General features: G+C 39.9%; 1 protein-coding gene across 12 annotated transcripts in view; it reads left to right on the top strand.

Moving 5' to 3' along the window:
• The window catches only part of ANKRD6 (ankyrin repeat domain 6), a 113841-nt gene extending 89844 nt beyond the window's left edge, over positions 1–23997 (top strand). For 8 of the 12 annotated variants that reach the window (XM_081941465.1, XM_081941462.1, XM_081941464.1 and 5 more), the window contains 13 exons: positions 383–481; positions 2057–2155; positions 5182–5280; positions 5985–6083; positions 8381–8479; positions 9272–9349; positions 9946–10050; positions 10317–10472; positions 12054–12230; positions 13366–13518; positions 16128–16238; positions 21622–21940; positions 23049–23997. In XM_081941465.1, the coding sequence (XP_081797591.1) occupies positions 383–481; positions 2057–2155; positions 5182–5280; positions 5985–6083; positions 8381–8479; positions 9272–9349; positions 9946–10050; positions 10317–10472; positions 12054–12230; positions 13366–13518; positions 16128–16238; positions 21622–21940; positions 23049–23608 (2154 nt within the window). In that variant the 3' untranslated portion in view covers positions 23609–23997. The remainder of the gene's footprint in view (positions 1–382; positions 482–2056; positions 2156–5181; positions 5281–5984; positions 6084–8380; positions 8480–9271; positions 9350–9945; positions 10051–10316; positions 10473–12053; positions 12231–13365; positions 13519–16127; positions 16239–21621; positions 21941–23048) is intronic. The other 4 variants (XM_081941467.1, XM_081941458.1, XM_081941466.1 and 1 more) reach the window with 2 other exon arrangements.
• The last annotated feature ends 2150 nt before the right edge of the window (positions 23998–26147 follow it).

Raw genomic sequence — 26147 nt, forward strand, 5'->3', positions numbered from 1 at the left:
TCTCCTGGTTTCTATGCTTAACCGCTAAACCAAACTAGCTCTAGGTTTGTTGTTTTTCCCCCAGAATTTTTTTAAAGAACTTCTCATTCTCACGTACTGCTCTAAACTTTTCTAAAAGCTTCTCATCCTAAAAGTCTCTCCATCAACCAAATTTGATCATGTGCTGCCACCTGCTGTGATTAAAAACAAGTAAACCACATTATAACTTAGCAGAATGTGTGAATCAAGCCTGTGACTGTTACAGCTAGAGTATATCTTTGCTATCTATCTGTGGGCTGAATGTCTTTCCCAGTCACTTAGTATGTTCTCCCCATGAAAAGTTGTATATCACTGTGTGCAACATAGCTTCATTAAATAGAAACATCACTGCTTCTCTTTGCAGAATGATCAAACAGCTTTGCATCGGGCGACTGTTGTAGGGAACACAGATGTTATCTCAGCTCTTATCCATGAAGGGTGTGCACTGGACAGGCAAGATAAGGTAACAATTTCGGCCAAAGTCCTCTGTTTGTGTCTTTTGGTGTTCCATCAAATGTTAGTAGAGTATTGCCAAATTTGGTTAACCAATTGTATAGCTTTCTTTAAAAGGCAAGCAACAATTCCCCACCATCCATTCAGAGCTGAAGAAGCTTTTTGGATGAGAAGTGAAATGTCTTCCAAGAAAAACCAGAAAGTCCAGCTGCCTCTTGAAAAAAAGAAAAATGCACCTTTGGGACAACCATAACCTGGATGACTGAGAATCACCATAGGCATCAAGCAAGCAACAAGCAAAATAGATGTGCTAAGCTTCTACTAAGAGGAGAAGAATAGTAATAGTAGTAGTAGTAGAAGAAGAAATCAACATCATCATCATCATCATCATCATCATCATCATCATCATCATCATCATCTACTTGGAACTGCTTCCATCCTGCGATATCTGTAACACTGTCAAACATCCAGATTTGCCTATCCCAGGTCCTTGGTAAGGACTCAATAGGTAGACATAAATGCCAAACCCAGTCTGAACATCTGGCTGACTCTGCGATTAATAACAACAACAACAACAACCTGTATCCAAAAAGTCATGGGAGCACAAAGTGGATAAAGTTACCAAAAATGAGAAGGTGAAGATCTTGTGGGACTTTTGAATACAGATGGATCGTCATTTGGAACACAACATGCCAGATATCACAGTTGTAGAGGGCTGAAACATACAATTAATTGACATCGCGGTACCAGGAGATGCCAGAATCGAAGAAAAAACTGGGGAAAAAAAAGGAAATATTGCGACCTGGCCATTGAAACTACCCGATTATGGATGAAATATGTAACTGTGATACCCATTGTCATCAGGGCACTTGGTACCATGTCCAAGAATTTTATAAGATACATCAACAAATTGCAGCTTCCTGCAATAACACCAGCAGAACTGCAAAAAACTGCGCTACTAGGAACATCGTATATTTTAAGAAGGTACTTGGTTGATATCTAGGATGCTGGCAGCAAACCATATCACCCATTAGCACTAGTCAATGATAACATCTTTAAATGTTCAGTTGACTGAGTTTCATGTTTAATGAATAAAAGAAATAATAATACCGATGATGATGATGAACCTAAAATCGAATTTGAAAGATTATAGCATAAATCTGCCGAGGTGATCTCATGGTTATTGGCATACTGAGTGCCATATCAAAAAATCTTGGATGACACTTAGAAAATGCACTGACAGCATTTCCATCTGTCAGTTGCAAAAGGCCACACTGCTTGGATCCACACATATACCACCCTGATACATTATGTCATCCTAGGTTCTTGGGAAGAACTCAATATGCATGGAGGCCAACACCAACCAAAGAACTGGCAGCTGTGATTTCATATTTTTGAGAACAGATAATAATAAAAATAGGGAATAATGTGGTTTAATTGCCCAATGCCAAGGCGGAGTGCTTAGAATGTTCCCTTCATTATAACAAGTTTTGACAAGAGGCATTTCTTTGGTGATGCCCAATGCATGCAAAGTAAATAATCTTAATTCTTTCTATAAAATAACTTTTTCTGTTTTGCTCCCCAGGATGGGAACACAGCTCTTCATGAAGCTTCTTGGCATGGATTCAGCCAATCAGCTAAGCTGCTTGTTAAAGCAGGAGCTAATGTCCTTGCCAGGAACAAGGTGAGCTGCACACCAAAAGGACCTTTTCAATTCTTGTACTTTGAGAAAAGGCACACAATAAATAAGATATCATTTTTTTCCTTATTGGTTGCTTTTGGCAATGACGTTTCCTGAGTGGTGGCAGTGCATTTCTTTTGCTTTAATTGGCTGTGCCTCAGTTGTTCCCCGCGAACACATTTTTGTGTTAGAAGAAGGGGATTATCTTGATCGCTGACACAGTTACATTTCATTTTGGCTGAAAGTGTTGCACTCAAGGCAGAAAAAATCCATTATAATAGGAATGTGAATTGGGATAATAAGGAAATAGTGAAGAAACAAAAATAAATGTATCAGAACTAGGAGACTTAAGCACAAAAGCACAGAAAAGCAAAAGAAAATTGACTTGAATAATTTACTTCTTGATGGAGCATTATTATCCCTGTTTGTGAATATGTTCCCGTTGTTCAATTAAAAGCAGAGGTTCCATTGATTGTCGTTACTTGAGGAATCCCATAGCTTTGATTATATTCATCTTGCTCAGTTGTATATAATTTAGCAGCTCTGGCAATGTTATTCTTTCACCTTTCCTCAACCCTTACAGTTAGTACACAACTATTCTCCCTTTGAAGCAAGTGTTTTTTGGAGCTCAGTAAAATAGAGATTTCTTGTTATTCTTATAATGCACGGATGCCTCATCTTCTTATTAATATAATTGGAAATTGGCTTTTGATGATAAAATTTTGAAAATGTTCCTATGTCATAAATAGAGAGAAAAGCATCTATGTATACTTGCTAGTAGACAGTGATGCTATGTAGTATGAAATGTAAGTATCTACATTCCATTATTTTTAATTTGATCCTAATAAGGTGAATGAAGATCACATTTTTTTATCATGATTCCTTGCATCATAGAATTTATCTATCTTCACAGCAACAGCGCAGTGTTGTTTGCATATACACATGTTTACATTCATGTGTTCAGCCGCCATTTAATATTCCAAGTAATCCTTATTTATAAGAGAGAGAGAGAGAGAGATAAACTTTTATTGTCATTTTTTACTGTGAGCACATTAAAAATGAAATTCTGTTGCCTGCTTTCAGAAGAAGCTATATATCTACCCATCAGGGATGGGTTCTGGCAGTCACTACTGCTGGTTCGCTCATGGGCACGCTGCGCGCACACATACACAGTGCAATAAAAATAGTTCTGCACATGCACAGAAGGAAACAACAAGATGGTGGTGCCTATGATGCCACCCGAAGAACCTGTTTGGGGGCGTTGCAGGCCTGGGTCGCTGCTGGTTTCAGCGACCCAACCCACCAAACCACTAGCGGTTTGGCCGAACCAGGCCGAACCGGTAGGAATTCACCACTTCTACCCATACACAAGGCACAAATACACATGGATGTAGTTATACATTAAATAACAACCACATTCTTACCTTATTTTTCAGTCATTGTTGAGCCATTTACCAGGAAAAAATATTTTCCCCCTAAAGCATATTCTAATTAAATAGCATTGGTATTCATTATTCCCCCCACTCCCCAATAGAAATACTGCTTAAAAATTCCATACTTGTTTTTCTAATGATGATTAGTTGTGTTCCCCTCTTCCTTTCTTTTTTATTTTTTTATTTTTATTAAAAATTGTTAATAAATTTTACAATTATTTCCCCCCTTACCCTTCCCTCTTCCCAACCTCCCTCCCCCTCGACCTCCCAGAGCAAAATACAGGGTATAAACATTTAACAACCATACGCTAACATAAGCTAACTAATTTTAACATATTACTATTCTTGTGCTTTAACTCCCCCTTTATTAAACTAACTTTGAATAAATTGTAACATTCTTTATGCCTTCATTCATAAGCTAACTGAATTTTTTTAGTCCGGTATTTGTTTTGAATATAGTCAATCCATCTTCTCCAGTCCAGCTTGTACTTCTCATCTGAGTGATCCTTCAGATACGCTGAAATTTTGGCCATCTCTGCTAAGTTTACTACTTTTAATGTCCATTCTTGGATAGTGGGCAACTCTTCCTTCTTCCAGTATTGCGCCACCAACAATCTTGCTGCCGTCGTTAGGTTCAAGATCAGATTAGTCTCTATGACAGTACAGTCTGAAACTATGCCTAACAAAAACAACTGGGGTGTGAACTTTATCCTCTTTTTCAAAATATTTTGAATAACCCACCATATTTTTATCCAAAATGCTTTAACTTTTTTACAAGTCCACCAAATATGGTAGTACGTGGCACCAACACAGTCACATCTCCAACATTTAGATTGTAGATTCGGATACATACAGGCTAGTCTTTTTGGATCTAAATGCCATCTGTACAACATCTTGTAGAAATTCTCTCTCAAGTTCTGAGCTTGTGTAAATTTTACATTTCTTACCCAAATCTCTTCCCATGTTTCCATCATTATTGGTTCTTCAAAATTTTGTTCCCCTTTTTATCATACAATCTTTAACTAATTCTGTTTCTGAATCTATTTCTATCAATACATTATACAACCTTTTTATGTGCATTTGACCCTGGTCCCTGATTTGTTTTATCAAGTTATCTTCATTTTGGATAATACCGGATTTCTGGTCTTTTTTCCATCTAGCCTGTAACTGACCATACTGGAACCAGGTTTGAATTACCCTTTCATCTCTTAATGCATTCAAAGATTTTAACTGCAGTGCACCTCTATCCATACTAAGGAGCTCTGCATATGTAGTTACATCTTGTTTTTGTTCTATACTTATATTCTCTATAGCGTGTCTAGGCACCCCCCACATAGGTATCATGTCATTTAGCCTATATTGATATTTTTTCCAAACACGCAGTAAAGCATTCCTTAAAATATGACTTTTAAAGATCTTGTCGGCCTTCTTGTCATATATTAAATAAGCATGCCAGCCATATACCAAATCGTAACCCTCAATATTCAATATTCTATCCTCTGTTAGGTTAATCCAATTGCTAATTGTTGTTAAAACTGCTGCTTCATAGTATAATTTTAAGTTAGGCATTTTTAAGCCTCCTCTTCCTTCCTTAAGGCAGGTAACACTCCACTGCATTTGGCCTGCCAAAACAATCATTCTGAAAGTGTGCGAGTTCTATTGCTTGGAGGCTCTCGGACTGATATCAAAAACAATGTGAGTATTACCAAATGTTCTGTGGTATTTAAAAAAGAAGTATTATTAAACCAAATGTTTTGAATGTTCAGGTACAGATGTTTCGGAATCCGCATTGAGTCTCTGTGTTGGGATCCGTTCATTGTTTCATTATCTGTATAGCTGCAAGTATGTTGGCATTAGACATGAGTCATTTAAATATGCATTTGAGATTTTAGTGGATCCATGCCAAAATAACACATACCAATTATAAGCTTATTCTCTTGGAATGGGCATCAGAAATGAATCATCAATTGAATGGAGACAAAAAACATATTTTTTCAATTATGGATTTGGTGAAGATTTAAAGTCCTGCTCGGTACACTGAGCATAAAAGCATCAATAAAGGAAAATATTTATAAGAAAACAACCAAGCTCAGAGAACACCAGGGATTCCTCATAAAAGGAGCACTTGCAACTAAAGGTGTCAGGTAGCTAGTTTGTGATTAGTAAAATATAAGCTAAGTATGCTATCATAACAGTGCAGCTACCAAGTAAATGGACTATTAACATCTGAGGATAAGAACTCTCAATTGTCATTAGCTGAATAATGTAGTGGTCAATATTTTGTGCATGTTGGTTTACAGCCTCCCAGGGAATGTGTACATTGCTTTAAGATTGGACATCTCATTAGCTGAAGCACTTTTTTTTACTGGATTTGCTTAGCTCCTCCTCTTTATTTTTAGGCAGGAGACACCTGTCTGCATGTTTCAGCTCGTTACAATCACTTACCCATCATTAGGTTGCTCCTCACTTCTTTCTGTTCCGTCCATGAAAAGAATCAGGTCAGTGCATGCACTTTAATGTCCATATTTCATTTGCTGTCAGCTTTTCACCTGTATTCTGTTACTCAGGGCTGTGATTAGAGTTGTAGTAATCTGGATCTCATGGAAAGCAGTTGAAGTAAGTATCTATTAGGAACGTATTGTTACGTCCAAGGTATTCTTTCAGTGTTCAGAATGGCCTTGATGAATAGAACTAGGAGTAGACTAGACTAGACTAGACTAGACTAGACTAGACTAGACTAGACTAGACTAGACTAGACTAGACTAGAATAGAATAGAATAGAATAGAATAGAATAGAATAGAATAGAATATAAAAGAAAATTGCCTTGAAGAAATTGGACATCTTCTGTTGGCCTTGGTTGGATGTTTGTCATGGCACGTATACTTTAAAATGAACTTTTTGGTCATGTAAAACAAAATAAACAAACTACGGCGTAGTAATTATTCAATTCTATAGATTATTGTTCTGCAGGCTTTGAATGCAGTAGAAAAAAAATCTGACTTAGATTTCATATCCAAATAATACGTAGGAAGGTCTATGGTTTGGTAGATTCCCCCAATTTACATAATGTAAATGTATGAACATTTACTTAAAGCATACGAACCTTCAAGGAATTTGTTTTACATACGCTACGGTATATTTTAGGAATATTATCCACCACTTACATAAATTTGAATGTAATAACAGGTACTCCTTCTTCCCCGCTGATCTGTTTATATCAGGATTTTACTGTAGGGATTTCAAATAATTAGAAAATAACCCCATAGTGTGGATTATTTCCAGTCATGCAGTTTTGCTTACAAAGTACCAAGTAATTAGGTACAATTCTGGCTATTATGTACCATTCTTGCCGCAACGTTTTCTTTTCTAAGAATGTTATAGAAACAAAAGCTGAGGCATGAAAATAATAAGCTCTGCCAGGATGTAAAAAAGTTCACTGACTGTGAGACCCCGTTGGCTTGATATTCTCGTATATTACAGGGTTGCACTGGGGCTGTAGGATTATTGTAACAGATGATATCTATGTCATTGGGCACTGCATGGCGCATTCCACTCCCTTCTGCTCGTATGAAAAATGCCCTGGTGGAACATTGTCAGGTGCAATGAATGAGCAGAGAAAGAAAGCAACAAATCCTTATCCAGAGCTTATGAATGCTCACGTGATATTGCCAAGCAATACGTTTTTTTTAAACCATTTTTATTTATTTCTGAACAAAGACAAAAAAACACATAAAATTAAAAAAACCATCTTCCATTACAAATTGTAGAAAGTGTGTCAGTTGGTTACAGTATTTCCATGCATCTCTTCCATAGTCATCACCTGCTTTTCATATCAAATCGCATATTTTAAATTCACCTATATTCATGTATATCACGATTATTATATCTCAACCTTAATTTGACTATAATTGTTTTTACATCCTTTTATATATAATATTCAAAATCTAGAATAGGATTATATGATAACATCCTATTAAATCATCCTAAAATCCTCCAATCACAATACATCTTTATAACATATTCTAGATAAAGCCTTTAAACCTCCTCTCATATTCTCCATGTGTTGTTTATATAAAATTTCATATTATCAAACTAATATATCTATATGTATTATCATTATTAATCATTATTTAACTATAGCTATTGTCACTTCATTTTATATATACTACTAGTAAACTAAATTTAGCTTAGTTTTTATTATACATTTTCATTGCATCAATCTGCATCTTTCCAGTAATAGTGCAGTCTTATATCTCTTGCCATTTGTAGCATTAATATTCTAGTTATTGACTGCGATCTCGGAGCACCAAGATCACACGTCCTGCCATTGCGACATCAGCCCCTTGATGTGAGCAATACATTTTTTGAAATCAACCTGAATGGCTGTGGCAACTGTTTGGCAAATGTAGCAAAAACCCTGACTGGAGTCCAAGGTGATATTGAGCAAGCTGAATGTTTGAAAGGTTTTCCAATAGGTTTTGAGTGCAGTGTCCACTTTTTGAAGTCAACTATTGGTTGCTAAAATGTGTTTGGCCTAAAAGCTGGCATAGAGAAGAATCTGCTTTTATACCTCGTAGATGGATGGATGGACAGACGGATGGACATGATAGATAATATAAGTATAGATATAGATAGATGATGATGATAGATGGATGGATAAAAGGGAGGGGGCGAGGGAGGGAGAGAGGGAGGGACAGATGGAGAAACAGACAGACAGACAGACAGGGTTGTTCAGGGCTGAATATGAAAATCAAGGTCATGATGAACAGGGCATTCTGATTTTGTAACTTTTAGGTTGGAGATACAGCACTTCATGTCGCTGCTGCATTGAATCATAAGAAAGTGGCAAAATTGCTTTTAGAAGCTGGAGCTGATGGGACAGTAGTTAACAATGTAAGTGTGGAATTTTTTTTGTGTTACTGCTCTATTTTATGTTAAATACCAATTAAAATGTTGCTATGGGCAACAGGAAGGTCATGGGCATCTAATAAAGTCATATGGGTGTACAGGTAGTCCTTGACTTACAACATTGACTTTAATGACCATTTGAAATTGCAACATCACTGGGGAAAAAAGTGACTTGTGACTGGTTTTCACACTTACAACCATTACAGCATCCCCATGGTCATGTGATCAAAATTTGGATGCTTGGGAACTGACTCATACTTATGACAGATGCAGTGTCCTGTAGTCATGTGATCATCTTTGGCAACCTTCTGACAAGCAAAGTCAATAGGGAAGCCAGACTCACTTAACAACTGCAGTGATTCACTTAACAACTGTGGCAAGAAAAGTTGTAACGGGGCAAAACTCACTTAACAAATGTCTCGCTTAGCAACAGAAATTTTGGGCTCAATTGTTGTTCTAAGTGGAGGACTACCTGTACTGCAGGCTCATAAATTAGGAGAAGTGTTATAAATATAACCATCGTAGCTGGCAGCTCCTGGTTGACTTTGGCTAATCTTGATAAGCTAACCAGAGTCAGAAGAGGGTAATGGAAAATCCCCAGCCTTTCCCAAGACTAAACTAACTTGAGAATTTAAAGAAAACTGGTGTCAATCTACCACTTTAACTTTAAGAAGCTCAGATCAAAAAGACTGTTTACTTTCACCTGTTTAAAAATGTCCAGTCTTTTGAATTGCTTAATGGTTTTGGAGGAGCATAAACCAATTTCTTCTTTTACAGGCTGGCCAGACCCCACTAGAAGTTGCGCAGGAACACAACAATCCTGAAGTTGCTCTTTTACTTACTAAAGCCCCTCAGGTACATCATGCACCATAGCTGAATTGGAAGCTTAATTTAAGGAAATGGGGGTACTTACGACCTGGATTCACATTGTAGCACTTGGCAGCCAAGCTGCCTTTACAGCTGTTTGCAGGGTCCCACTGTCACGTGACCCTGTTTTAAAATGCTGAAATCCAGTATTTGCTTCTGACTTTTAGAAGTATTCAGGCGTATTTCAGTATTGACTTCTGATTTTCAGCAAAACTGCATCCATGGTAAGTTAATTGGTTCGCTTAACAATCACTGCGTTTGCTTTAATGACTGTGGCAATTAACGACCAGTGCAAAAAAAAAAAAAGGTAGTAAAATCGGGTCAGTTATGTGAGTGACGTCATCTACAACCATCATGAGTTACAGACGTGATGGAAAGTCTTGAGGATTGCCTGTAATTAAGCAATAATGGGTTGGATTCAAACTCGATCCCAGATAGATGTTTGATTAGGTGAAGTATTAAAATTCAATAGGATTTAACTTGGCTGCAACCATATTAAGTCAGTTTAGCTTTAGTGAGCCTTTTTAAAGTTTAACTAACTTTGGGTCTACTTCTGTCATTCATGAAAACTTTGCTGGATCTAGATTTCACGCTTTAATCGTGGAAGGAGCCTGAGGAAGAAAAGGGAGAGACTTAAAGAGGAAAGACGAGCTCAGTCCGTGCCACGCGACGAAGTGGTGCAAAGCAAGGTATAGACATTTCTGTGTGTTTGGGAGGGAAAGAAAGCAGTACGAGAACTGAAAGACTCCATTTGTTGAAACTATATGAATTTGCCATGGGCAAGAACTTGCCATGTCACAAGAATTTGCCATGTCACAAGAACCTGGACCCAACTATTAGTACTTATGATTATAAGCTTGAGTGCTGCTTTTCATTGCTTGGAATTTGTGCAATACCAGAATCGGGCCATAAAACTTGAAAGGAAAAATGGAAATCCATTTTTTTTCATGCCCAGATGTGCTTGTACTTGGAACAGGATAGTGCTTCTGCTGCTGAAGACACCCACAGCAGTGATCCTGCTCAAGGGAGAGGTGACTTGAAAAATGAAAGCCAATTGCCTTTGTCAGAGCAAAGAGAGAAGAAGAGTAAAAAGAAGAAACCAGGAGAAAAGGTATTAGGGAATGGACTGCAACAGAGAGACAGTGGTTCTTTGATGTAGGCACAGTGGTGGGTTACGACCAGGACGCCCTGGTACGGGTGTACCGGTGACTGCCGGGCGCACCGGGTATCGTTCTGGTATGGTGCTACAGAGGGCCCACCCGCCCGCCCGCACTCCTTACTGGTATTTGAGCTCTTTGGGGCTTCCGCGCACGGACATACAGCACCTGTGTGACGCTCCGCCAAGCAGCTGGAGCATTGCGGAGCATCACAGGCATTGTCACATGCGCGCGCTGCGTGTGTTCATGTGGTGGACGCCGGGCCCCGTTGCACCATACTGGTTCGCCAGGATCCGGAACCCACCTCTGTGTAGGCAGTGTTTTTTGCCTTCTATCAGTTTGCGTCTTTCCTATGCTTTTGTTAGTCTTTGCCAAAAGCGTCCAATCCTACTATATTCAGCCATAGTTTTATATTTCTAAAAAAAGATACATAATAGTCCAAATCAGTGTAAAAAGGTTTATAAGATGTGAAGAGTATTTAGTAGGCTGCATAGGCACACGTTTGTCAGCTAACAATTATTTCAAGCCAATTTTTCCAATCAATGAAAATATATTGCAAATAGAAATAAAGCTTTCGTGGTATTTAGTTCAAATTTAATTCATTAATTTAATTAAAATAGCTCAATGTAATGGAGACCTTTTCAGCAGCTGAGGGAGGGAGGGAAGGTAGGTAGGTAGGTAAGAAGGAAGGAAGGAAGGAAGGAAGGAAGGAAGGAAGGAAGGAAGGAAGGAAGGAAGGAAGGAAGGAAGGAGGGAGAGGACTTGATACACATCAGCCTTGCCTCTTCATTACGATAAATCAATATCATGGACATATTGCACCTATGATGGACAATATTAGGAAGAATAATAAATAATATTCTATGTGTTACTTTTAGCTTCATTGAAAATACAGGATACATAAATTTGGATGCAGGCTGTAAATTAGGGTTGTGCAAATATAGTTGGTATTTGAGATGATCCAGTTCCAAATTAAGTCACATTTAATTTGGAAATTTTGTTCCATACAAAGAACAAAGCAGAGCTGTTTTGTTTCATGCTGAAAATGAAATATGGTTGTTCTAGGCAGAAATAGTTTGGCAGGTGTGTTTGTGACGGCAAGAATGGGAAAAAGCCAAGAACATTAGTGGTAGTGACAGAGCTGGAGAGGAAGAAGGAAGGGAAGATACTGGTGAAGATGAAGGGATCAGGTGGATTGATGGGAGATTTCATGCTGAGACATTGGTGATGGAAATTGAAGGAAAGGAACCATGAGAAACGCAGGAATCAGATGGTGGTAGGATATATTGTCTTAAAAATAACTTCATCTGGAATCCAGGATCACCAAAACATTCTGGGTTTAGTTTCTGCTGAATTCCAGATTCAGAACAAAATATATTTTCTGTTTTGTTAGACTCCTTCTGGGAGTCAACAGAGATCATGATGAGCAAGGAGTGTCTCGAAATTTAGCTAACAAAGTAAAATGATTTTTTAAAAAAGAGACCAACTCTTTGTTGCTGATAAAAATGCTGTTTCTTCCTTTCCTTAAAAATTAGGTATTGGCACTTTCTGATCCTTTGCCCCCAGTGGATCAGCAGATGCCTCCTGGTCCACAGCAACACCCGACAAAACGCAGAAGCAAGCATCACTGTGCATCTCCACCACCACCCCATGAATTCAGGGCCTATCAATTATATACTCTGTACCGTGGAAAGAATGGAAAAATAATGCAGGTATAAATCTAGAAGCAGAGTATTGCTTGGGATAGTGAAGGAGTACAAGATTTTCAAGGAAGTTCTGTAACTCATAGGAGTCATTAAATTTGTGCTTTAAGAAGATGGCTTGATCAGGGGAATATGAATGTGCCTTCATGATTGAATTATTTAGCTTTCTGAATTATTTCAGAATTATTGTGCAAGCACAATAGCAATAACACTTAGAGTTATATACTGCTTCATGGTGCTTTACAGCCCTCTGTAAGCGGTTTACAGAGTCAGCATATTGCCTCCAACAATCTGGGTCCTCATTTTATGACATCAGAATGATGGAAGGCTGAGTTAACCTTGAAGCCCCACAATGCTTCCATAAGAATTAGAAACTGAGGATACTTATTTTGGAATCTACTTTTTTAATTTTGATTGGAGGCAGAACTTTTGAACGATTAAATAAGTAAGCAACATAGATCTGTGTAATCCCAGTAAGAATTCCTTTAATACTTTTTGGTTCTAGGTCTTTTTTTTTTAAGGTTCTTGTTTCTTGAGGGTAAAAGAACAGTTTTGTTGGCCCCCTATAAATAAGGCATAGGTCAGTACTTACAAATGCATAGATTTCTAGACCTCCTAGGCCTAGTAGATGCCAGTGTTGAGTAACATCAGGGCTAGATCACAATGAAGTACATAGATATAGTGTCATATATATCATGTATTTCTAAAACAAATTCATTTTTACACTTTTATATCAAAGGAATTATTTAAATGGTTAGCTGTACTTTTGCATCTTCAAAACAATACCAGAGGTGAGAGAAAGATGCGAAGTCTGTAGAACTATACATAATCTTGCAGAACTGTGGCCTATGATGTTATCGGATGTTCATCTGAGTCCTTTTAATAAATAAAGAGACTCATATAGGTGATGCCATAAAAGTATTTCAGTGTCATGTTTCAGTATCTTTGCTATAAATAGTTATATGAATCTCCCCAATAACACATATACTTAAGGGAATAATTCAGTCAGGGGTTCCAATCAATGAGCTGAGGCTCTAATTCTGTGCTATCCGGACAATCCTGTGATTGTTTTTGCTATATTAGCAAAGTATGTTTGTTCAGAGAAAGATGCTTATATACATGTGTATGTGGTCATTTCCGGTAGGCACCTATAAATGGATGTCGTTGTGAGCCACTAATACATAAAGTAGAGAACCAGCTGGTAGCTGCTATGGAAGAAATAAAAGCTGAGTTAGTAGCAGTGCAAGATAAGATGAACAGCAAATTAGGACAGATGGAAAACAAAACGCAACATCAGGTAAGGAAGAATTAAGGGATGCAATCAGTAGTGAGATTCAATTTTTTTTTTACTACCGGTTCTGTGGGCGTGTCTTGGTGGGTGGGGCATAGCTTGGTGGGTGTGGCAGGGGAAGGATACTGTAAAATCTCCATTCCCACCTACTCGAGAAAGATACTGCAAAATCCCCATTTTTTCCTGATCAATTGGGACTCCGGAGGCAGAGAAGAGATGTGGGTGGGGCCAGTCAGAGGTGGTATTTACTGGTTCTCCGAACTACTCAAAATTTCCGCTACCGGTTCTCCAGAACTGTCAGAACCTGCTGAATACCACCTCTGGATGCAATGTGTCTCAAAAAGTGGGGTTTATGAGGAAAATAAATGCAGCAGAATTTACTGGTTGACTGCCTATTATCACCGTGGGAAACATATGATATGATATGATAGCAAAGCTGTTTTAGGTACAATGTGGACATTATTTTCTGCTGTCTTCACTTAGAAAGCAGGAGCTGTAGACCAGGCAATGTTTTATCTTCCTATCTTACATCTTAAAGCACAGGTGTCAAATATGCTGCGTCATGTTGCCATCACGTGACATTTCACGATGTTTTCCCCCTTTGCGGACTTGGGGTGGGTATGGCCTATGCGTGACGAATCCGACCCCTGGGCCACCAGTTTGACATCCCTGTTTTAAAGCTGTCATTATTACACAGCACGGGTGTCAGAGGTTGGTGATCCTAGTCTAGGCGACCAATTTCCTGAAGTTAAGCCATATCCACCAAACCCTGAAGCCCAATACTACCCAACTGACACTGACATGAAAATCAAACCAATACAGGTAGCCATTGCTTACCAAGTGCGTCATATAACAACCATTGGGAGTTACAACAGTACAGAGCTCCACAACCAATACCCACCCTTGTATCCTTTGCAGTATCCCTTGATCACATAATCGGCGTTACAGGCAGTACACATTGTCCAATGATGATCTGTTGGGGTTTTTTCCCCCTTCCCTTTTAGAGTGGAGAGATTGTAGAGGAGGAGATTGCAAGAGACTAAGCCAGAGGTCCCCAAACCTGGAATTTTAAGACTTGTGGACTTCAATTCCCAGAATTCTCCAGCCAGCATAGCTGGCTGGAGAATTCTGGGAGTTTAAGTCCACAGGTCTTAAAGTTGCCAAGTTTAAAGACCTCTGGAATAAGCAGATACACAATGAGGAATGCATTGTAAGCAGATACACAATGAGGAATGCATTTGCTCTTTGTAAAGTGCACTCGCAGCTGCCACCCCAGTGCATCACTTTCAATATATATTCTCCATTGTATGTTTGCTCGCTCTCTTGAAATCCCTTCCTTTATAATGAATGTAAGTACACAAGTACACATACATTATGTTCCCAAAGTCCTTCTGAAGAAACCAGTGTTTGCTAGTTCTGGAAGGCCAGGCAAAAGCGAAGGTGTGAAATTGGTCAGATTGTCTTACCAGTTTTGAGCTGGTTTCCTAGGGTGACCATTCCAAAGACTGGATAAGGGAGGGATGAAGAAAGGAAAACATAGTAAGCATAGTAAGCATAAAACCAGAAAACATGAGTAAATCTATATGGCATTTGAGCCTACATATAATTGTGGCCGCAAGAATAACCTATGCGCAATTTTGGAAATCTACTACCATACCATCAGAAGATGTTATAATTAAAAAGATTTATGAATGTGCAGAAATGGACAGAATGACGGGTTGGCTGAGGGACAAAGGAGAAACGGAACATTATCTCATCTGGAACTTATGGTATATGTGGGCGACAAAGAGAACAGCAGGGACTTAAAACTGGAAAAGTTAAATAGCAGCTGTTAACAATGGGAACCAAAAGTGAACGTGGGTATTGTAATAGATCCCTGAACTGTGTAACAAGAAGATGCTGGTTAGAAACTAAACATTGAGGAAGAAAACAATGTTGGGCTGCGAACGACTGTCACCGGGGAGGAGGTAGGGGAGGTTTTGTATGTTTTAAGCTGTATTTGTATGTCCTATTAAAAAGAAAATATATAACCAATAAAGATTACTTTAAAAAAAAAGAAAGGAAAACATAGTTATGATCACATTTTTTCCCTTAGTGAGTGCTTCACTTAGTGAGAAATCTTAGTGGCAGAGTTGTCAATCCCAATTGTGGTTGTTAAATGAGGACCACCTGCATACGACTTGTAAATAAAGCGGTCTAGTTCATACCTATGATAAGCTATGTTTTAAACAAAGTTTATTGAATAAACCAAGCTAGCTGGGCTAAAAAAGAAATATTCTGGCTTAGCATGATGTGTGAACCCAGTTATATATAAGAATGTATGTCCCTCTGTAAGGCATACTATCTGTATTAGACAGATAGTAGATATCCTCAATTATTGAATTGAAATTATTGAAAGAAAACAAATGCATTCTTCTTCTTTTTATTAACATTGTGGGCACATCGGTAGCTAAAATAAATTGGATTTTTTTTTTACTGAAGCTACTCCTTTTACTCACATCACTTTATTGAAAGTGCCCTTTTCAGATGTATTGATCTTAATTGCTTGATGTATAAGCGGTAGTACATGATTGCAGTGATACCATTTCTGAATGAACCTTTTGGTTCCATCCCAGCTCCGTGTCTTAGACAAATTAATGGCAGAGAGACTGTCAGCAGAAAGGGTGGAGTGCCTTCAGCGTCTTCAGCACACGGAGTTGGAAAGAAATGAAGGGGAGAAACGCCAGGTAGGTTACTGCATTTATTGAAATGAACACACAATAAGGTTGTGCGGGGAACTTCAATAATAATAATAGAAGCTGCCTTTTGTGACAGGAAGCACACTTAGGTAGAGCCACTGAGAGGCTTGGTATGGCTGCTTAGAAGTCTTCTAGGTATCAACATACCGTATTTTTCAGAGTATGATGCACTCCCCCCCCCCCCCCCCCCCGCAAAGAGCATGGAAATGTTGGTGTCTCTTATACACTGAATACAGCCGTTTTTGGCCTCCCGAAGCCCTGTCCCCACATCTCATTTTTGCAAAAAACAGGCCATTTTTCGCAAAAATGGAGGTGTTTTTGCCTTCCCCCAGAACAGTGGTGGGCAACCTTTTTTTTCAACTGAGCCAAATCTCGCCAAAACCACGAATGAAATTTACTTTGAGAGCCACATTTTTAAAACCGAAAATACATAGGATGGTACACTGTTTTTAGTTTCAATAAGTTTTTATTGAGAATATTCTGCATGCAAGTATCCACATAGGTCGGGAGGATACAAATAACACAACTAATAAAACAAAAACTTTAGAACGATATTATTTATCGATAACGTTAAATTCCGTAAAATTTGCCTTACAATGTAGAGAAAATTACATCCTGACATTGACTGACAAAGTCACAACCACTAATGTGAACATTGGCCTTGCATTTCCTTGGATAGTTTGAGTAAGTCAGGTTTGTATGTTGTTGTTTTTAATTTCATCTCTCTCTCCCACTTTCTTTCTTTTTTTCTTTTTCTTTCTCTCTCTCTCTCTGGCTCTTTGTTTCTCTCTCCCTCCCTCCCCCATCTCTGTCACTCTGTGTGTGTGTGTGTCTGTCTGTCTCTCACTCACTCTGTGCGTGTGTGTATCTGTCTCTGTCTCTCCCTCTGTCTCTCTCCCCTCCCTTCCTTTCTCTCTGTCACTCTGTGTATGTGGGTGTGTCTGTCTCTCACTCATTCACTTAATCACTCACTCTGTGTGTGTCTCTCTGTCTGTCTATCTTTCTCTCCCTCCTTCCCCCTCTCTGTCTCTCTCTGTCTGTGTGTGTGTGTGTGTCTGTCTGTCAGTCTCTCTCTGATTCCCTCCCTCACTCCCTCTCTCTGTTCCTCTCTCTGTCTGTCTTTCTCACTCACTCACACACACACACACACACTGTGGTCACCTTGTTGAGTGTTCCAATCACATTTGAAACACTCAACAACTGGCCTGCATTTATGGTATTTTGCAGCATTCTGCAGTCATAGGACCAAAATTGGTTGTCACTCGCCCGGGCTTTTGCAGAAGCTTCCCTCCGAAGCCCGAGAGGAGGGAGGGGAGCGGGCACCCGGCACACAGAAGAGCCGCATTAAAGGGTGTAAAGAGCCACATGTGGCTCCCGAGCCGCGGGTTGCCCACCACTGCCCCAGAAGCACTCTGCAGGCTTCAGCAGGGCTGGGGAAGCCAAAAATGCCTGCGTTTCTGCGAAAAACAGGCAAAAAATGGGTCGTTTTTCACAAAAACAGAGGCATTTTTGCCTTTCACCCAGCCCCTAGCAGCATTTTGCAGGCTTCAGCAGGGCTGGGAGAAGCCAAAAACATTTCTGTTTTTGCAAAAAATGTTTTCTGCTTGTTTTTTGCAAAAACGGGGGCATTTTTGCCTTCCTCTAGCCCAGTGGTTCCCAAACTTTTTCAGTCCACCACCACAAACTTATCCTCAGTGACCCCCACCCAGTGGTGAATTCAAATATTTTTACTACCGGTTTTGTGGGCGTGGCTTGGTGGGCATGGCTGGGGGGGTGTCATGTGACTGGGCGGTTTGCACGACAGAAGGAAGATAGTAACAGTAAAATTCAAAACTGTAACAATTAATTGCACATTTATTCAAAATCCAATTTAAAAACCTTTTTAGTTAATGTTAATTCAACAAAATTGTTGAATATGATCCAGTGATACCAGGTTTTCAAAGTCTGATAGTCATTTATCAAGAACCTTAGTAACTAGTAACTTAGTAAACTCAGTAAAATTTAGTAACAACTTCACTGTTCTTAGTAGATGATAATTTCTGTGTAGATATTGAAAGAAGTAATCTCAGTAAGGTATTATCACAAAGCACAAAACTGCAACAGATATCATTAAGATATCACAAACTTACACAAAAATATGTTCTTGTAAGAAACCCAAAATGAATAATAAACACTTTTGTCTTTTATCTAAAGTTTTTCATCTTTAGATCAATGACCTTAATTATTCTTTCTCTCCCTCACAAACATACACATATACCAGTGGTGGGTTTCAATTTTTTTTAGAACCTATTCTGTAGGTGTGGCCTATTTTGTGGGCATGGCTTGACAGTCATGTGACCGGGAGGGAGTGGCCAACTTGTAAAATGTGGTGAAACTCATTTAACAATGCTCTTGCTTAGCAATCAAAATTTTGGGCTCAATTGTGATCATAAGTTCTCATTCTTTTTCTTTCTTTCTTTCTTTCTTTCTTTCTTTCTTTCTTTCTTTCTTTCTTTCTTTCTTTCTTTCTTCCTTCCTTCCTTCCTTCCTTCCTTCCTTCCTTCCTTCCTTCCTTCCTTCTTATATCTCTTTCCCTCTTTCTTTCTTTCTTTCTTTCTTTCTTTCCTTTCTTTTTCTTCCTTCCTTCCATCCATTCTTTCTTTCTTGTGTGTCTCTCTTTCTTTTTTCCTTTCTATTCCTTCATCCCTTCCTTTGTTCCTTCTTTCTTTCTTTCTTGCCTCTGTCTCCTCCACTTACTTTCTCTTTCCTTCTTTCTTTCTCTTTCTTTATTTCTTTCTCTCTTTTTTTGTCCCTCTCTTTTCTCTCTCTCTCTCCCTCTTCCTTCCTTTTATTCTCTCTTACTCTTTCTCTCTCTCTCTCTCTCTCTCTCTCTCTCTCTCTCTCTCTCTCTCACACACACACACACACACACACACACACACACTCTCACAGACACATACCTTCCAGTTGGCAAAAATTTCTGTTTTGCCAACTAGGAAACTGGCAAAGAAGCTTCGTTTTCCCTGCCACCTGCAGCTCTTGGAGGAAAGATGAAGGGAAGCAAGCCCCGGGCCTCATCTCTGCCTCCTTCCTCGAGAGCTGGCTTCGGGGACGGCCAGCCTCTCCCGTCACTGCACCCTTCACTCACCTTTCACCCGGAGGCTCTGCTAGTGGGGTGCCTGCCATTTCACCTCCCGAGAGAAGCTCGGGAGAGACATGCAAATGGCTGCAACTCAAGGCTCCTGAGGAGGAGGATGGACACCAGGGGTGGCAGTGGCACCCACTGCTGCTCTTCTGCTGCTCCCAGTAATGCAGGCTTCTTGGAGAGCATTAAGTTACAGGTGCACCAATTCCAGCAGCTGCGTTTTCCCTTGAAATTTGCTGTCCCAGCAACCCGAAGGGGACATTCTCCCAGCGGCATCTCAGGCGCTCCCACCCTTAGCTGCGAGGGAGTGAGGACGGCTGGGTGCAGTTTGGCACCTCCTGACTCCCCTCAGATCATCGAGGGGCCTTGCGCACCTGCTCGCTCACATGGCCTGTGTGCTTCCAGCAGAAATGGGAAGCACAGGGATCTTAATGTAGTAGGACAGGGGAGGCTGGAGCGGGAGGTTAAATATACAAATTTGGCTTCGCTTCCTTGCGCGGCTGATAGGTGCCTGAGATGCCGCTGGGAGAATGTCCCCTTTGGGTTGTCCCCTTAGCATCCCCCTGCCATCCCCCTTGTTTCTTCGCACCCCCCTGCTGCCCCCCTTGCCTCATAGCGCCCCCCTAAGTCATCCCACCGCCCCCAGAGGGCGGTATCGCCCACTTTGGGAACCACTGCTCTAGCCCTACTGAAGCCTGCAGAGTGCTCCTGGGGTCCGGGGAGGACAAAAACTTTCTTTTCTTACTTACCTCTTCAAAATCATGGTGCATCTTAGACACGGTGCATCTTATAGTCCGAAAAATACGGTATGTAATACACAGATTATTTCCTGGGAAAACTTTCAAGGGTTTTGAAACAATTTTGTGAGCCTCCAAGTAGCAGCAATAGATTTGCGCTCCAGAAGCAGGGTCCATTTTGCAAATTATTTGTGACCTCAATTACGTGAAATGACGAGCGATTTATTAATAGTGCCTCTGTGAAATAATGAAAGGAATTACAAATGTTTGAAAGGAACAAAACAATTCTGGTTATAGTGGAAAGTTTTTATTTCGAGAATTCAGAGTTAAATTAGATTGCTGATATCAAGGTATTTCAACATAATTTTTGATAATTTTTGTCAGTATGTCTTGTCTCCTTGCTGTTGAAAATTTATAGTTATCATCAGGCATTTTATTAAAATGCATTATCTTCTTGATTCTTAGGGATGGAGTACACTTGTCTTCTAAAGGTAGTCCTTGACTTAAAACAGTAATGAAACCCGCCCATTATGATCACAAGTCATCATAGTCATTAAGCGAGTTTCCCACAAGATCACCTTGCTTAATAACCCTATTCCTGCTCTCCCCAATGCAGTTGTAAGCAGAGCATGGAATGCTTTGGGGTAGGAGAAGTCCTAGGAGGCTTAATGCGGGCCCAGGACCTCAGGCCTCTCAAAACTCCCCCACCCCAAGACATCCTATGCTCTGCTACTTGCCTCTTAGGATCCCTGCAAGTCTTTGGCCTGTCTTTCCACTCACAAGGTCCCCCATCCTCCTCCCTATGACAATTCACCACGGCCAACTCAACATGGCTAGCTTGCCATGGCCAACTCACTGCAGGACAAGAGTTACACTAATATAAAAAAAAATGATGGAATAGAATTATTAAAGAAAGGATGCAAAAGGAGGGACAGAATGAAATGTGAATGGCAAAAATTAAAGTAAGTTTTATTTTAAATAATTAAATAGAATTGTTAAATTGTTCCACAATGAGTTGTCTCACAGTGAGTTAGCCATGGCGAGTTGTCCTGTGCCAAGTTGCCTGTGTTGAGTTGGTTGCGCCGTGAGTTGGTTGTGGCAAGTTGTCCCCTTCCCCCATCTTCTGTAGCTCTCCTGAAAGCTCTGGAGAGCCCCTGGGAAAGGAGAGCAAGCTTACAGTATATGCCCCTTTACCTCCCTAAAGGCTGCATGGCTCCATCCTGGGAGCAGACACCATTTTGGCAGTGGGTTGAGGGGTCTGCTCTCCTCCCCCAACCCAGAATTTTGAGGACTTCTCCTTACCACATAACTAATCGCAGAATTCTATGGACTCTTTTGTAGTCGATGTAACTAATTGGTATAGGTTGAAATGCCAAAGTTTTGATTTTGTTGAATATTTCAGCAAATATTTTTGATTCAAAAGTACATTAGGACACAAATAGAAGGGTGCCTGAGAATTGAGAGGTATCATTTGATGGAGTCTGATAAGATGTGTGGATTCTTTTTACAGCTGTCTCTGGTGGGTGAATTGAAAGCTTGGTGCCTGCTAAAAATTCAGAATCTAGAAATGAAGCTCTCTGGAGATTCTAGATCTTTGAGGCCAAAATCCACTCTGTCCACATCTGAGTCTCTCTCTGAGACTTTGGATACAGAAAACCTTCACACTACAAATGAGCGTAAAACCAGCCAAACGCCACCACAATCAAATGGGTCCCATCATCATTCTGGCATTGTGAGCCTCTCAGAAGATACAGAACGGAGTAGAATGCCAGTCACAGAGCAGAGCTTTGGAAAACAGTATTTTGTAGTTCAGCAAGACAGCACATCAGGTACTTTTGTCTTCCTATTTCAGCAATTTTCAGTTGGATATCTATGCTAATCTGTGGTGTCAATCCAAATTTCAGTCTCTATTTTTTTTATTTTTTTGATACTAGGCAGCTTGCTTCTCTTTACTCTGTATGATTAAAGCCTTCTTCACCACCATAAAAGAAAAACTGTGCTACTGTTAAGAGCAGGAGTCCACAATAATTTCATGCTATGGCCATTATTCTGCAATTCTAATGTTGCAAGTGTCAATTTCTTTAAAAATTATAAGCTGCTCAGTGTCATTGGGCGTCAAGCAGGCTATAAATTGCATGCATAAATATTCAAGCAAGCAAGCAATTAAAAATGTCACCAGTCTCCTAAGATCTCATTTGTCATCTTGGAAGAAATATCCATCTGGTTCAGTTCCAAGCTGGGAGGCAGACACTGGAAACATGGAGGCTTATTAGAAAGATGGTTTGATGATGAAGCAGAACCACCAAGCACATGGTTCTCTGGTGCAGCTGAACACATGGAGTTGAGGGCTTGGTGGGGTTATACCTTTTCTTGGACTTTGAACTCGAACTTCCTGTTCCTGTGTATTCTATTGGTTGTTGTCAGATTCCTGTGGGGTCATGTTTGTCTGAGCTCCCAGGCTTGGTTGAAGTTTTGCTGAGTGATGCAATGTCCTTAGGAGATTCTGCAATGCAGTGAGCTCTGTGTCTTCTGCTAAATGGTCCTATTATATCCTGTCTTAATCCCATCACCCTGGAGCTGAAGTTATTTTGTCTTGTAGATAGGCTGGTCCAGTCCTTCTGGGGCTATTAAGAAAGGTGGGAGATGCTTTCTGAGAGCATGTTTCTTCTTTAGGAAAATATAATATTCTGCCTTTTTAATATTTCTCAAAATACTTCATTCTTCTGGGAAGAGATTTCAAACATTATTCTAATTACCTTTAATAAGACATAAGGACTTAGAACAACCTTGGGCCAAAACTGCATTAAGGAAGTCCCACCTTATCCATTGCCATCCTACATTGGGGCTACGATTCCCATTCTCCTGCTTGGCCTGGGCTTTTCTGAAGCTTCCCCAACTCCAAGCCCTTGTAATTATTTGTTATCTTTCCATTTACAGGAACAGAGCAACAGTTAATGGGTGGCGCTGTCCCTCCTCCTTCTGCAGCATCTCCCCAGGTGGTTAGGCCAAAGGAGAAAGCAAGTTTCAACAGATTGCAGCAAGAACTGCCAGCTGTGGAACACTCAGTTTCCAGACTGAGGCATGTAAAAGTACAAACTGTTTTGCAGGCCTCCCCTGAATGTACCAAGGCAGAATCACAGAGCGGCTGCTTGATAGACAAAGGGACTCAAACCAAGAAACCAAGCAAAAGCGGTCAGCTGAAGCACAGGACCCACCAACCAGGGGAAGCTCCATCTGGGCAGCCCCCACCTTCTGCCTCTGAAGGAAAAGAGGGCAGTCCTCAGCTGGCAGGCACATCTCAAGCTTTGGAAATTACCCAGTACTTCTTTCAGGCTGTGTCAAGTCAGATGGAGAAGTGGTATGAGAGAAAGATTGAAGAAGCTCGATGCCAAGCTGACCAGAAAGCTCAGGAAGATAAAACGGCCCTTAAAGAACACATTAAAAGTTTAGAAGAAGAACTGCAGAAGCTAAGGACTAAAGCGCAGAAGGAAAACTAGCCCTTGCATAGCTCAAAAAAAAAGGACGCAAACTCCACTGAAAAAAATTTAGGGCAGGGGACACTTAAGAATTATTTCACTCATATTGAACTTATGCCTTTAAAGATGAAGAAGTATCCATGAAATTATTAGAGGAAACCAGTTTTCCTAAGCCAACACTTTGTTGAGGGACAAAATGTTGTTTTAGCTCTAAATAGTGCTAGTTGTGATACTAATTCTGGGTAGAATGTGTTTGTTACCTACCACTGCCCGTCAGATGCACTGCTGGAAGGAGTGATTGAATGTCTATTCTTGTTTTTCAGTCCCTGTGCCATTTTGTGAATTCTTTAAAGTTTTATTATTTTATAATAAACCGTTTTATTACATATTAAACATTTTTTTAAGTTCAAGCATTTTATAGTATTGAGTATGTTATTTTTATTTAGTGTGAACTTATATCTAAACACTGGGTATTTGGGGGGGACACTGGTTATCTGAACACTGGGCAGGTGTTCAATGGAAACAGTACAAGAGTAGTACAAGTCATAATCCTGTGAAGAAGATTGGATTGAGAGCAATTGGTTTAAAACCATCCACTGGGCTTACATGGCTGATGGTGGACTAGAACCTAGGTCTCCTCACTTCTTACCCAATATCTTAACCATAATAATTGAGTTGAATTTTTGAAAACTGCAAACAGTGGCCAACATCAGAAAGACTACTATTTTCTTCTATATTGTACAGGACTTTGTGAATAGCAAGTACTCGCGGCCCTAACAACTTTATGTGTGGGAATTTGCTATAGTCTCTGGAGAGGATCATGATAACCAGACTGTTCAGTTGCAGCGTTGACTAGGGAGACTTGCTGAAACCACCTGGAAGGTGGAGCAAGGGAATGAAAATAGGCTTTGCACTCTTCTCATGCTATGAGGGACGCGGTGGCTTAGTGGCTAAGACACTGAGATTGTCGATCAGAAGGTCGGCGGTTCGAATCTCTAGCACCACGTAACGGAGTGAGCTCCCATTACTTGTCCCAGCTTCTGCCAACCTAGCAGTTCGAAAGCACGTAAAAAATGCAAGTAGAAAAATAGGAACCTTTGGTGGGAAGGTAACAGTGTTCCATGCGCCTTCGGCCTTTAGTCATGCCAGCCACATGACCATGGAGACGTCTTCGGACAGCGCTGGCCCTTCGGCTTTAAAACAGAGATGAGCACCTCCCCTTAGAGTCGGGAACGACTAGCACATATGTGTGAGGGGAATGTTTACCTTTTTACCATGCTAAAAAAATGTGCAGCCAAGAATAATGGTAATATAGTTGGATACAGGTAATCCTCGCCTTATAAACACAACTGGGACCACAATTTCTGTTGCTAAGCAAGTTGCTGTTGTGCCCAATTTTACATTTCTTTTTGCCATGGTTATTAAGAGAATTGCACAATTGTTAAGCGAATCCAGCTTCCCTTGTTGACTTTGTATGTGGGAAGCTGGCACAAAAAGTTGCAAATGATAATCACCTGACCCCAGGATGCTGCAGCTGTCCTACATATATCCCAGTTGATTGTAGAGATGCAACCCTCATACTCTGTCATCTCTTGCTCCTACGTTTCTTGTGTTGCTTACATCACTCTACAATTCTTCGTTAATATATATTATCTCTTATTTAAGTTGTATTATGAATATATACATTACATTGATCAGCATGGGTAACAGACAGAGTGTTATGGGTTAGATTCTTTCCATAGAAGCTCAAGATTGTGGTAGATCCATATGTTCTACTCACCCACCACCAGCCACCTTTTGTTTATTGGATTTTTATCCCACCTTTATTATTTTATTATTATTTTATAACTCAAGGTGGTGAACATGCATACTACTATCCTTCCGTATTAAGCTTAAGACCCACCTATTTCAAGCAGCTGGCCTGGCTCAACTTTGATCTAACCATATCGCTCCTGACGGGTTTTTAACTGGGTATTTTAATTATATTTAATTTCTAGGGGTTTTATATACTGTATTTTAATTGTTTTTATCATCGTCCTCCTCCTTGTGTATGTTACAGTGTATGTCTTTACTATATGTTTGTTTTGTTTACATATTTATTTCGTATGTTTTGTTGTACGCCGCCCCGAGTCCTTCGGGAGAGGGTGCGGCTAAGAAATAAATATATTATTATTATTATTATTACTACTTCCTTCTGCTATTTTCCCTACAACAATCCTGTGTGGTGGGTTAGGCTGAGACAGGCTGATTGGCCTAAAGCAGTGCTTCTCAAATAGTGGGGCAGGCCCCCCAGGGGGGGCGCGAGGCTCCGTAAAGGGGGGCTCAGCTCAAATTATTTTATATATTTTTGTTTTGCAGGTTAAAGTTTTTTTTAATATTGTGTTCCTTTAAATCCTGTGCTCCTTTAAATCTTTTCTGCTACAGTTAATAAAGCTATTCTTTGTTGTAAATTGATCCACATTTCTTTCTTTTTTTATTCTCTTATACGTTAATAAGGATACAGTGTTATGCAGAGGTGTACTTATAACAATTTTATAGACAAATGATACTATTTACAGTC

This window comes from Natrix helvetica, assembly GCF_964273705.1.
Source record: "Natrix helvetica genome assembly, chromosome: 2".
NCBI lineage: Eukaryota > Metazoa > Chordata > Lepidosauria > Squamata > Natricidae > Natrix > Natrix helvetica.